Raw genomic sequence first — 14,780 nt, 5'->3', positions numbered from 1 at the left:
CCCTAATTGCTTTGAAGAACAAGAGGCGAAGCCATCAAGGCTCACGTAAGAAATCGACAAACAGTAACACAAACTCAATCACTCCGTCACACACACACACACACCACACACCACACACACACACACACACACACACACACACACACACACACACACACACACACACACAGAAAGAGCATAGGTGAAACTGTGCAAGACAGTGAGACACTAGATCTAGATCTGTCTGTCTGCATGTAGCCTACTTACAGGGACACGACTGCCAACTAGTCTCGGCCCGCTCAAAATAATAATGACCGAGACTTTCAGTACTTCCTTCGCGTGACGTCTAACCCTCTTACGTCATAATGTGACGTCAATGTAATGTGACATCTTCAAATGTTAGAGTTTCTACCACAGACATACACACGCACGCACGCACGCACATACGCACATACGCACGCACGCACAGACAGACAAAGTTACGATCGCATAGGCCACACTTACGTGAGCCAAAAACAAGTCGCGTAAGGCGAAATTACTACATTTAGTCAAGCTGTCTAACTCACGGAATGAAACTGAACGCACTGCATTTTTTTCACCAAGACAATACAGCTTCGTCAATCCCCGCGACAAGGAAATCGCTCACTTTTCACGTGCAACACGAAGTGAAAGTGATTTGTTTGTTTGTTTTGCTTAACGCCCAGCCGACCACGAAGGGCCATATCAGGGCGGTGCTGCTTTGACATTTAACGTGCGCCACACACGAGACAGAAGTCGCAGCACAGGCTTCATGTCTCACCCAGTCACATTATTCTGACACCGGACCAACCAGTCCTTGCACTAACCCTATAATGCCAGACGCCAGGCGGAGCAGCCACTAGATTGCAAATTTTAAAGTCTTTGGTATGACCCGGCCGGGGTGCGAACCCACGACCTCCCGATCACGGGGCGGACGCCTTACCACTAGGCCAACCGTGCCGGTCTAGTGAAAGTGATAAGCCAGTATCAGGCTGTAGCGTATTGCGTTAAGCATGCAGGAAGGCGCGCTTTTCTGTATTCTTTTTAACTTTCTGAGCTTGTTTTTGTTATACAGACATAACAAATCTATACGTTTTTCAAATCAGGAAATGATAAAGGATAAGATGAAATCTTTTTTGGACCGATTTCTAACATTTTAATCCTGTACCTATTTAACCTTTAATCGTTAATAAATTGAGGTCTAACGAATGACGTCTCACAACGTGCGTGGTCGTCCTTGGCGGTCAAGAAAGCCGCCGCGATCATTGCGCAGCCGACACTTCTAGACCGCCAATATTTTTTGCGCGCATCACGTGCTCCACATAAATCGGCCGGAAACGAAGCAATTGGGAAACCTGGATTGTGGTCACATTTTTAGAGTAAACCTGACATAATCATGTATGTATTTTCAGATTCAGAATTTGATGAAGAATAGGACAATCAATTTTAAATCTGTTTGCGAAAATGTAATGTTCACGACAACTTTAATGAGCAAACTCATTGAATAATGTTTAAGCCTCCAAGCTGAAATGCAATACCAAAGTCCGGCCTTCGTCGAAGATTACTTGACCAAAATTTCAACCAAATTGGTTGAAAAATGAGAGAGTGACAGTGCCGCCTCAAATTTCACAAAAAGCCGGATATGACGTCATTAAAGACATTTATCTACACACACACACACACACACACACACACACACACACACACACACACACACACACACACACACACACACACACAGGTGTGGGGATATTATACCCAGGAACTATCATGTCAAGTTTAATGAAAATCGGTCGAGTAGTTTTCTCTGAATCGCTCCACACACACACACACACACACACACACACACACACACACACACACACACACACACATACATACACACACAAACATACACCAGACCCTCATCTCGACTCCCGGTCAACGTTAAAACATTTAGTCAAAACTTGACTAAATGTAAAAACCAGGCTAAGATTTCACCAAAGAAAGAAACGACACAAATGCCAAACCTGACAGACATATTAACCAAAAACGTGTTTTCAAGACAACAAAGACAGAAACACAAACGACAAACGATACACATCACACGAGTAACACAAAATGCTCCTCAGTTCCAGTCACTGATGACAAACGATACACATCACACGAGTGACACAAAATGCTCCTTAGTGCCAGTCACTGATGACAAACGATACACATCACACGAGTAACACAAAATGCTCCTTAGTGCCAGTCACTGATGACACACGATACACATCACACGAGTAACACAAAATGCTCCTCAGTTCCAGTCACTGATGACAAACGATATACATCACACGAGTAACACAAAATGCACCTTAGTGCCAGTCACTGATGTCAAACGATACACATCACACGAGTAACACAAAATGCTCCTTAGTGCCAGTCACTGATGTCAAACGATACACAAAAGCAGTCGGTCCAGACGAAATCCACAATCGAATTTTAATTGAGAGCTGCGAAGTGATTTGTGACAGCCTAACTGCACTGTTTAATCGGTCTTTACATGAAGGACTTTTTCCGTCAGTTTGGAAAATAGCCCACGTTTCACCAGTTCATAAAAAGGGGAACAAAGATACATGTAGTAATTATCGTCCAATCTCCCTCCTAAGCTGTGTTGGCAAAACACTAGAGAAATGTATACAAATTCATGTCTTTGACTACTTAACACAAAACAATATCATTACAGAGTCGCAGTCCGGTTTCATCCCTGGAGACTCAACTGTTTACCAGCTTCTTACAATATACAATGACATATGCAAATCACTCGATAATAGAATAACTACCCAAGCAATCTTCTTTGATATATCCAAAGCATTCGATAGAGTTTGGCACCGGGGCTTATTGCATAAACTCGAAGCCGCTGGAATTAATGGGCCATTATTAAACTGGTTTACAGACTACCTAACAGATCGAAAGCAAGCAGTTGTATTAAAAGGCAGTAAATCAACTTATCTTCCAGTAGTAGCGGGAGTTCCTCAAGGTTCAGTGCTTGGACCCTTGCTCTTCCTAATTTATGTAAACGACATTGTACGTGATATAGAATCTACGATTAAGCTTTTTGCTGACGACACTAGCATGTACTTGTCTTTAGCCAATCACAACATCCGTGCCGAAATTTTAAACTCAGATCTTGAAAAAATTGTAAATTGGGCAGAAACATGGAAGGTAGCATTTAACCATGCAAAAACTGAATTGGTGAACTTTTGTACACAAAGAACCCCTGATATCGCAGATCTAAACTTTGGCAATACCATCCTTGAAAGTTCCCAAAATCACAAACACTTAGGAATAATAATACAAAACAACTGTAAATGGGATGAACATATAAAATCTCTTGTTGCAAAGTGCAGAACTCTCGTAGCTTGCTTGCGTACATACAAATATAGACTGAGCCGAAAATCATTGGAAATTATGTATAAATCCTTCATTCTACCACACTTTGATTATTGCGACATAATATGGGACAATTGTAGCAAAACCCTAACAGATGAACTCGAACAGTTAAACCTAGATGCAATACGAACAATCATCGGAGCTGTCCGCGGAACCAGTCACTTTAAGCTTTACGGAGAATCTGGACTCCAATCATTATCTGAAAGGCGTAACCGTCATAAACTAACAATGTTCTATAAAATTACTCACGACAAGACCCCCCCATACCTACAAGCAGCACTCCCACCTCTCGTAGCAGCCAACAACCCCTACCACAGACGCCGCCCCTTAGAACGAAGTATACCCCCACATCGAACAGAAACGTACAAAACATCCTTTTTTCCTTCGACAACAGTACTCTGGAACCAACTACCTGAACAAATACAGTTAACCGACTCCCTCGGGGAATTTAAACATTACTTAACAAAAGACGACACACAAATTCCCGTTTACTTCTACAGTGGCAGTCGACAAACACAAATAATCCACACAAAAATGAGACTTAATATCAGCGATCTAAAGAAAGACTTAGTTGAGCGACACCTTGCGGAAAATAGCGTATGCGACTGTGGTGATGGAACAGAAACTGCAACACACTTCTTACTAGAATGCCGTTTACACTTAGCTGCAAGAAACAACACAATCAACAAACTAACCAACAACTTCATACACACAGATATTCTACTTCATGGAAACCCCTCCTTGCAAACAAAAATTAAAAAAAAATTTTTTTTAACAGTGCAGGAATTTATTGGACAGTCCGGCCGTTTCGAACAGATAAACATGTAAAGTGAAAACAAAATCGATACGTCTACTCGTCTCTCTCTCTCTCTCTCTCTCTCTCTTTCTCTCTCTCTCTCTCTCTCTCTCTCTCTCTCTCTCTCTCTCTCTCTCTCTCTCTCTCTCTCTCTCTCTCTCTCTCTCTCTCTCCCCCTCTCTCTCTCTCACTCTCCCCCTCTCTCTCACTTTCCCCCTCCCTCCCTCCCTCTCTCCCTCCCTATCTCTTACTCGCTAACACCATCAATATTATATATGTATTCTAAAACTGATTTTTGTTTTGATGTACAATTTTCATTCAATTTTCTTTTCATGTTTACTTGCTTTTCATTTAAACTGTACCCTCCCCAATCACATAATTCACCTCCCCCTCCTTCCTTCCTTTACTGTCTTTCTTTATCATCATTATGCAACGTTCATTACGTTATTAATAGATTTGGTTTATTGAGACAAATTTTTCAGCCGTTACCGCCTTATGTTGTACTGTCATGCAGGAACACCACTATAAGCTTCTAGCTTGTTGCTGTTTCTGTGAACTTTGTACACATGTCATGATTGTAACCTTTGTTAAAATAAACTTATGTTTAAACCAAACGATACACATCACACGAGTAACACAAAATACTCCTCAGTGCCGGTCACTGATGACAAACGATACACAAGACACGAGTAACACAAAATGTTCCTCAGAGCCGGTCACTGATGACAAACGATAAACAAAACACGAGTAACACAAAATGCTCCTCAGTGCCGGTCACTGATGACAAACGATACACAAGACACAAGTAACACAAAATGCTCCTCAGTGCCGGTCACTGATGAAAAACGATAAACAAAACACGAGTAACACAAAATGCTCCTCAGTGCCGGTCACTGATGACAAACGATACACAAGACACGAGTAACACAAAATGCTCCTCAGTGCCGGTCACCGATGAAAAACGATACACAAGACACGAGTAACACAAAATGTTCCTTAGTGCCGGTCACCGATGAAAAACGATACACAAGACACGAGTAACACAAAATGCTCCTCAGTGCCAGTCACTGATGTCAAACGATACACAAGACACGAGTAACACAAAATGTTCCTCAGTGCCGGTCACCGATGAAAAACGATACACAAGACACGAGTAACACAAAATGTTCCTCAGTGCCGGTCACCGATGAAAAACGATACACAAGACACGAGTAACACAAAATGCTCCTCAGTGCCGGTCACCGATGAAAAACGATACACAAGACACGAGTAACACAAAATGTTCCTCAGTGCCGGTCACCGATGAAAAACGATACACAAGACACGAGTAACACAAAATGCTCCTTAGTGCCGGTCACCGATGAAAAACGATACACAAGACACGAGTAACAGAAACTGTTCCTCAGTGCCGGTCACCGATGAAAAACGATACACAAGACACCAGTAACACAAAATGATCCTCAGTGCCGGTTTTTCTTTACTTTCTTTATTTGGTGTTTACCGTCGTTTTCAACCGTTCAAGGTTATATCGCGACGGGGAAAGGGGGGGGGGGGGAGATGGGATAGAGCCACTTGTTAATTGTTTCTTGTTCACAAAAGCACTAATCAAAAATTTGCTCCAGGGGCTTGCAACGTAGTACAATATATGGCCTTACTGGGAGAATGCAAGTTTCCAGTACAAAGGACTTAACATTTCTTACATACTGCTTGACTAAAATCTTTACAAACATTGACTATATTCTATACAAGAAACACTTAACAAGGGTAAAAGGAGAAACAGAATCCGTTAGTCGCCTCTTACGACATGCTGGGGAGCATCGGGTAAATTCTTCCCCCTAACCCGCGGGGGGTCAGTGCCGGTCACTGATGACACACGATACACATCAACAAGTTTCTAACTATGCACCTCCCTTGTTATTCCACACCAATCACAAACAATACACATCACACGAGTAACTAGAAAATGTTTCTCAGTAACACTAACTGATTGAAGCAACACACATGAAAAACCATACACTTACACAACGCAACATACTCCTAACTATGCTACTCACTAGTGGAAGCGAAATTGAAGCTGTCGTCAGTATGCTCAGTACTACTCATTGATGAGGGAACACACATGACAAACCATACACTTTCACACGAGTAGCGCAACACACTCCTAACTTTAGTACTCACTGGTGGATGCAAACTTGAAGCTGTCGTCAGTATCCAGGTCGTCGAGCTCGGTGTGGAAGATCATGCCCTGCCCGGACCGCCTGGCCTGCCCGTTGTGGGTGGAGATGGCGTACATGAACCCCGTCCTCGTCACAACGTCCTTGTGAGTGTCGAACAGAGCTCCTGCACACCGTGACAAGATTTAACTTTTTCACTGTAAAACTTTAAAAAAAAGTTCTGGGAAAAAAATCCGGTCTTTGCACATTGGTTTGCTTTTTCTTTTCTTTGTTTTTTGTTTGTTGTGGGAATCAGCTTTTTTTTCTGAGATATGAGGTATGTGTCAGAAAGTTATGTCACGTCCTTACAGTTGATAAAGACGTGTTCAATGGTCTTCACCCTTCCATGAGTTCAAATGCTGGATGTAACTCACCAATGCAAAATCGACAGAGATGTCGAACAGAGATCCTGGACACATATGATAAGAGGCAATATTAAGTTTGCATCGTGTGCGTGCCTAACACAGATCCTGGACACACGTGATATGAGGCAATACTACAGATGGATCTTGTGAATGTCGAATAAAGATCCTGGACACACATGATTAGAGGCAATGAAAAAGATGGATCTTGTGAGTGTCGAAACAAATCTCCCGAACACAGATGCAGAGGAAACAGCCAACACAACAGTGTTTCGATCAAATGACGTTTGTCTTGGTTTAAGCGTGTTTATTCAAATTCTCATACACACGTTTCAAACAATAACAACATTGAGAACGTTAACAAGCAGATTGCTTATGGACACGTTCTTGAACTTATAATCAATACACATTCAGATAGCAAAACATGGCGAACAAGTGATAGCTTCAACACTTATCTTGATAATCTTTAATTATATTTTATACAAATAGGGTAAAGAGAGAGAGAGAGAGAGAGAGAGAGAGAGAGAGAGAGAGAGAGAGAGAGAGAGAGAGAGAGAGAGAGAGAGAGAGAGAGAGAGAGAGAGAGAGAGAGAGAGGGAGGGAGAGAATGCCTGGCTACATCAATTGCACAGTTAATATAATATCAGCCGAAGCGATTAGTTAACATAACATAGTCTTGTACAACAGAGAATATTTTCGTGTTCAAAGATATAGTTAAATCAGTATTTCCAAACAAGAGTGTTTTGCAGTCCAGAACGTGTGTTGGCAGACTATTGAATAAAATGGTTCTATGTTCTTTACATTTTGGACAGTGTAATAAGAAATGTTCAGAATCTTCCGGGCATGCTCCACACGTACATTCTAAATTATCAGAGAGGTGTCGGTTAACTAAGTCTTGTTGCAAATCGCTCATGTTTAATCTCAACCTGCTGTGAAGTACCTGTCCCTGGCGGTTGCCTAAATAATAATACGGTGGAACAACAACATCTCCATCGGTCAAATACCTTTTAAATTCACCAACTGACTGCGTTTGTTGTATATTTTCTGGAAGATTATTCCACAAAGCTGTCGTTGAAGGAAAAAATGAAGATTTATATAACTCACTTCTGCACAATGGAAACTTACGTTCAAGAGGGCGTCGTCTGTGGTAAGGATTTACATCGGAAACCAGGACCGGCAGTTTGGAATATAAATATTCTGGGGTTAAACGATTTACAATTTTATAATACAGCAAAAGTTTATGACGACGTCGCCTTTCTTTCAGGGGCACAAAACCCGATTCGTTATACAGTTTTTGGTGGCTTGTGCCACGTACTGCACCTACAATGATTCGGATTGCATCGAGATGCAATGTCTCCAACTCGTCTGCCAAACACTGTGTACAGTTATCCCAGATAACGTCCGCATAATCAAACAATGGTAACATAAAGGATTTATATATAACTTCAAGTGATTTTCTGTTTAAACGATGCTTGAATAAACCAAAACACGCAATTGACTTTCTACATTTAGCAATTAGACTTTTTATGTGGGAATCCCATGTACAATTACCTTGTAGAATGACGCCAAGGTGCTTGTGATTTTCAACATCAACTAAGTGTGCATCTTCGAAATACAATGGTGGAAGTAAAACATTTTGTTGCCTACAAATGTCCAACAATTCTGTCTTTTGACAATTAAAAGTGACTTTCCATTTAGAAGCCCATGTGCGAATTTTATCCAAATCAGAATTCAAAATCTCTGCTCGTACATCATCGTTATCTAAACTTAAGTACATACTCGTATCGTCTGCAAAGAGTTTCAACACTGATTCAAGACCAACACCAATATCGTTAATATAAATGAGAAATAAAAGAGGTCCTAAGACAGAACCCTGAGGGACACCAGCAGAAGGGGTAGCATAACTTGATTTGGTTCCTTTCAATACTACTGCTTGTCTGCGATCGCTCAAGTAATGTTCAAACCAAACAAGCAAGGGACCTCTTATACCTATCGCCTCAAGCTTGTGGAGCAGACCGCGATGCCAGACTTTATCAAAAGCTTTGGATACATCAAAAAATATTGCCTGTGACATAATGTTTTTATCAAGTGCAACACAAAAATCATCATATATACTCAATAGTTGATAAACAGTCGAATCACCAGCAATAAAACCAGATTGGCAGTGTGTAATCAAATCATAATTTTTCAAATAACCAAACACACGGATTTGTATACATTTTTCAAGCACCTTCCCAATACAACTCAGCAAAGAGATTGGACGGTAGTTGGAACAAGCACTCCTATCGCCTTTTTTAAAAATGGGCGTAATGTGAGCAGTTTTCCAGACAACTGGAAAAACACCCTCAGACAAGGATCTGTTAAAGAGAACTGTAAGCGGTGGAACGATAACAGGTAATCCACGTTTGTCTTGGTGACTTTGTCATCATGAGCAGTGGAAACAAATAAAGGTCCTTATCAGACTAGTATGACACGACCTCATTTACATGATATAGACATGTGGGAGTATATAGGTTAAGTTCTCACATGGGTGCGCTCTCTCTCTCTCTCTCTCTCTCTCTCTCTCTCTCTCTCTCTCTCTCTCTCTCTCTCTCTCTCTCTCTCTCTCTCATTCTCTCTCTCTCTCTGTATATGTTCCAAGGACAGGTTGGAAGATTAGGATTAGCCTAAAGCCTTTATCCTTATGTATTAAAGTTCTGAGTTCTCTCTCTCTCTCGAATCTCGCGAGACCTTCGAGCAGCAGAGCGGAAAATGTAGAGCTCTCGATTATTACCTGAAAAACGCCCAAAATACCAGCTGATGGACTCCCAACAGCTCTGGAAGCCCTGCTAAAGGAAAACACCGTCTGTTCTTGGAAGGTTTGCGCGGAAGGAACGAAAACTACTGTCGTCCTGCTACTCGTGTCAGTCTCTTGACTCGACCCGACCAGCCATTACTCAGCACTTCCGTCGTAAACCGCCTAGCCAGCTCCAGCGCGACAGGTTACGAGCCGAGGAACGACAGAGACAGACGAAAAAGACTGAAGATCAAGAAGACCTAATCGAAATGTCAAAGGCAAGTCAGAAATTGAGTTCATTGCCAAATCCTCCCCTTGCTTCAAGACCACTAACAAACCAACAACCACAACAACATGCATTGGAATGTGACGATGACACACAACACAGCTCTAGGACATAAACAATAAATCACAGCTCGACATAAACAATTAAATCACAGCTCTAGGACATAAACAATTAAAACACAGCTCTAGGACATAAACAATTAAAACACAGCTCTAGGACATAAACAATTAAATCACAGCTGTAGGACATAAACAATTAAATCACAGCTCTAGGACATAAACAATTAAATCACAGCTCTAGGACATAAACAATTAAATCACAGCTCTAGGACATAAACAATTAAATCACAGCTGTAGGACATAAACAATTAAAACACAGCTCTAGGACATAAACAATTAAAACACAGCTCTAGGACATAAACAATTAAAACACAGCTCTAGGACATAAACAATTAAAACACAGCTCTAGGACATAAACAATTAAATCACAGCTCTAGGACATAAACAATTAAATCACAGCTCTAGGACATAAACAATTAAATCACAGCTCTAGGACATAAACAACTAATACAAGACAACCTGACTGATGTTCATGAGCAACATTATTATGATTCATTCGTATTGTGTCAGTTTGTTTATGTGTTTGTTTGTGTGTTTGTTTGTTTGTTTGTTTGTTTGTTTGGTTGGTTGGTTAGTTGGTTGGTTGGTTAGTTGGTTGGTTGTTTTTTGAGTGTGTGTGTGTGTGGGAGGGGGGGTGGGCTTGGGAGGAAAAGGACACGCCATGTACCAACAAAGGAATCCTATATTTCTTCTTCTAGAAACGTGTTTCCAACCGGAAGACCAATTCAAATTTAAGCATACAAGACAGCGTTAAGATATCGATGTTTTTACTGATGCCTCTTCTTGACATTATTGCTATCGTCTTCGATATATTACCCATAAAAGGTTTTCTTCTTGCATTTTATGAGTCACAAAGTCGGTGCGCATCACAGAAAACAAATCGCGAACTCGCAGTGTATTTACACACACCCACAGAAATGGTCAAATTACTCCAGGAGTGTTGAAATGTATGGTACCATAGGTTCTTAGAGTTACTGCCGTGCAGACCGCCTGAGTAATCCCAATAGATTCATGAAGGGGGCCCGGTAGCTCAGTTGGTAGAGCACTGGACTTGTGATCGAAAGGTCGCAGGTTCGAATTCGGGCCGGGACGGACACGGGTCAACTTTATGTGCAGACCCAGAGACGGAAGCCATGTCCCACCCCCGTGTCATCACAATGGCACGTAAAAGACCTTGGTCATTCTGCCATAAGTGCAGGTGGCTGAATACACCTAAACACGCAGACACCTGGGTAGCGCGACTCCGTTGCTGCTAGCTTTCCACTGGGAGGAAGCGACCCGAATTTCCCAGCGATGGGACAGTAAAGTAATGAAAATGAAAATGAAATGAAAAATGAAATGAAAAATGAAAATGAAAAATGAAATGAAAATGAAAATGAAATGAAAAAAATGAAGGATTCGACAGGGGGAAGCAGCATCTTCCCACTCACACACATACCAATAATCTACAGCTTGGTTGAGCGTTGTGTGGAGTGTGTGTTGTGTGGAGTGTGTGTTGTGTGGAGTGTGTTGTGTGGAGTGTGTGTTGTGTGGAGTGTGTGTTGTGTGGAGTGTGTGTTGTGTGGAGTGTGTGTTGTGTGGAGTGTGTTGTGTGGAGTGTGTTGTGTGGAGTGTGTGTTGTGTGGAGTGTGTGTTGTGTGGAGTGTGTGTTGTGTGGAGTGTGTTGTGTGGAGTGTGTGTTGTGTGGAGTGTGTGTTGTGTGGAGTGTGTGTTGTGTGGAGTGTGTGTTGTGTGGAGTGTGTGTTGTGTGGAGTGTGTGTTGTGTGGAGTGTGTGTTGTGTGGAGTGTGTGTTGTGTGGAGTGTGTGTTGAGTGGAGTGTGTTGTGTGGAGTGTGTGTTGTGTGGAGTGTGTGTTGTGTGGAGTGTGTTGTGTGGAGTGTGTGTTGTGTGGAGTGTGTGTTGTGTGGAGTGTGTGTTGTGTGGAGTGTGTGTTGTGTGGAGTGTGTGTTGTGTGAAGTGTGTGTTGAGTGGAGTGTGTGTTGTGTGGAGTGTGTGTTGTGTGGAGTGTGTGTTGTGTGGAGTGTGTGTTGTGTGGAGTGTGTGTTGTGTGGAGTGTGTGTTGTGTGGAGTGTGTGTTGTGTGGAGTGTGTGTTGTGTGGAGTGTGTGTTGTGTGGAGTGTGTGTTGTGTGGAGTGTGTGTTGTGTGGAGTGTGTGTTGTGTGGAGTGTGTTGTGTGGAATGTGTGTTGTGTGGAGTGTGTGTTGTGTGGAGTGTGTGTTGTGTGGAGTGTGTGTTGTGTGGAGTGTGTTGTGTGGAATGTGTGTTGTGTGGAGTGTGTGTTGTGTGGAGTGTGTGTTGTGTGGAGTGTGTGTTGTGTGGAGTGTGTGTTGTGTGGAGTGTGTGTTGTGTGGAGTGTGTGTTGTATGGAGTGTGTTGTGTGGAGTGTGTGTTGTATGGAGTGTGTGTTGTGTGGAGTGTGTGTTGTGTGGAGTGTGGAGTGTGGAGTGTGGAGTGTGTGGAGTGTGTGTTGTGTGGAGTGTGTGTTGTGTGGAGTGTGTGTTGTGTGGAGTGTGTGTTGTGTGGAGTGTGTGTTGTGTGGAGTGTGTTGTGTGGAGTGTGTGTTGTGTGGAGTGTGTGGAGTGTGTGTTGTGTGGAGTGTGTGTTGTGTGGAGTGTGTTGTGTGGAGTGTGTTGTGTGGAGTGTGTGTTGTGTGGAGTGTGTGTTGTGTGGAGTGTGTGTTGTGTGGAGTGTGTTGTGTGGAGTGTGTGTTGTGTGGAGTGTGTTGTGTGGAGTGTGTTGTGTGGAGTGTGTGTTGTGTGGAGTGTGTGTTGTGTGGATTGTGTGGAGTGTGTTGTGTGAAGTGTGTGTTGTGTGGAGTGTGTGTTGAGTGGAGTGTGTGTTGTGTGGAGTGTGTGTTGTGTGGAGTGTGTGTTGTGTGGAGTGTGTGTTGTGTGGAGTGTGTGCTGTGTGGAGTGTGTGTTGTGTGGAGTGTGTGTTGAGTGGAGTGTGTGTTGTGTGGAGTGTGTGTTGTGTGGAGTGTGTGTTGTGTGGAGTGTGTGTTGTGTGGAGTGTGTGTTGTGTGGAGTGTGTTGTGTGGAGTGTGTGTTGTGTGGAGTGTGTTGTGTGGAGTGTGTGTTGTGTGGAGTGTGTGTTGTGTGGAGTGTGTTGTGTGGAGTGTGTGTTGTGTGGAGTGTGTGTTGTGTGGAGTGTGTGTTGAGTGGAGTGTGTGTTGTGTGGAGTGTGTGTTGTGTGGAGTGTGTGTTGTGTGGAGTGTGTGTTGTGTGGAGTGTGTGTTGTGTGGAGTGTGTTGTGTGGAGTGTGTGTTGTGTGGAGTGTGTGTTGTATGGAGTGTGTTGTGTGGAGTGTGTGTTGTATGGAGTGTGTGTTGTGTGGAGTGTGTGTTGTGTGGAGTGTGTTGTGTGAAGTGTGTGTTGTGTGGAGTGTGTGTTGTGTGGAGTGTGTGTTGTATGATCAATTGATTTTGTAACTGACAAATAAGTCAATTTGCATAATTGATTCAACAAACAATCAAAAACACACACAAGCAAACAAACAAACACTTAGTACTAAGCCACACATACACAGTACTTGTCAGCATGGATTTAAACGATGAATTTGCTTTTGTACTCCTGTTCTTTTTGTGTCTTAATGATTGTATTTTGGTTTTGTACATGTGTATAGTAATGTCATTGTAAAGCGCTTGGAGCTTTTAGGTAAGCGCTCTATAAATTTCCATTATTATTATTATTATTATTATTATGTAGTGTTCACGGTGGACAGGTATAATCATCAATTGAACTCACATTTTGCTTTGCCGACCCCCCCCCCCCCCCCCCCTCCCCTCAAGCACATCTACCCTACCCGGGTTTTATCTGTATCTTGAGTGTCTTTTTGCCTGACTGTCTGACTGTCAATTGTGTTTGTTTGTTTGGTTGGATGGCTGGTTGATTGGTTGGTTGTTTCTTTGTTTCTTTCTTTGTTTCTTTCTTTGTTTATTTGTGTGTGTGTTTCACAGTTTGTGTGTATTTGTTTCGAAGTCCAGATTTGCTTGTTACAGCACACTTGCAAACTGGAGTCTCTGACGATATTGCCCTAGTGACCGTAGAAATAAGGTCTCGCCTCCCTCTTCCATACACACACCATGATGGCTGCCTTCTTGGTTCTTCGCCAAGCTCTGTTGTTCATGTGAAGTTGTTCACTCTTTCTTCTACGCGTAATTCTCCTTCTCGCCAAGCTACTTTGGTTTAACAGAAAGCTTGGGTTTCAGTGTGCCAATAGCAATAAATGCGCTTTTGATAAAATCTAGTTTATTTGAGCTCTTTTCGGGGTGAAGTTTCTTCTTTTTTTTCTTTTTGTTCTGTTCTTCTTCTTCTGTGTCTGTTTCTAGGGTTAAGCGAGACAAGTTATGGGGTTTAAACGTGTCAACGGGAGTAAGGGTAACATTATCACCCGCGGTCAACCCCATTATTTAACTCGTTTTTATCACGGCCAAATAAGGGCAAAAAGTCTGTTCAGGTCGGCGGCAGTGTCAATTCTCATTATTCAGGATTTCCTAAAGAAATGTAAAACCCCAGAATGAAAGAGTCAGGGACGGCGCCATGACAAATTTGGCCGCAGTTTTCAATTTATGGGGGAGGAAAGACAAACAATCCCATTTCCAATTTGGGTCAACCGAGTTTTGGACGTGAATGAAAAAAGCGAACACGTTCGTTGGGAGGACGCTGTTGGCATGTAGCCTGCAGAAAGGAGGACGGAGGAAAAGGTTGTAAGGGCAAGAGAGAGGGAGAGAGAGAGGGAGAGAGAGAGGGAGAGAGAGAGAGAGGGGGGAGAGAGAGAGAGGGAGAGAGAGAGGGAGAGACAGAGAGAGAGGGAGA

At 42.6% G+C, this 14,780-nt stretch overlaps 1 protein-coding gene across 1 annotated transcript in view; it reads right to left on the bottom strand.

The window, feature by feature from the left end:
• LOC138968049 (glutamate receptor 3-like) overlaps positions 1–14,780 on the bottom strand; it is a gene marked incomplete in the record, with an annotated part of 243,864 nt that overhangs the window by 212,098 nt on the left and 16,986 nt on the right. The window contains 1 exon segment of the mRNA XM_070340612.1: positions 6,389–6,550. Coding sequence (XP_070196713.1) covers positions 6,389–6,550 — 162 coding nt within the window.

Source organism: Littorina saxatilis, linkage group LG6, assembly GCF_037325665.1.
Source record: "Littorina saxatilis isolate snail1 linkage group LG6, US_GU_Lsax_2.0, whole genome shotgun sequence".
Classification (NCBI taxonomy): domain Eukaryota; kingdom Metazoa; phylum Mollusca; class Gastropoda; order Littorinimorpha; family Littorinidae; genus Littorina; species Littorina saxatilis.
This window is presented reverse-complemented; position numbering and strand designations above follow the sequence as displayed.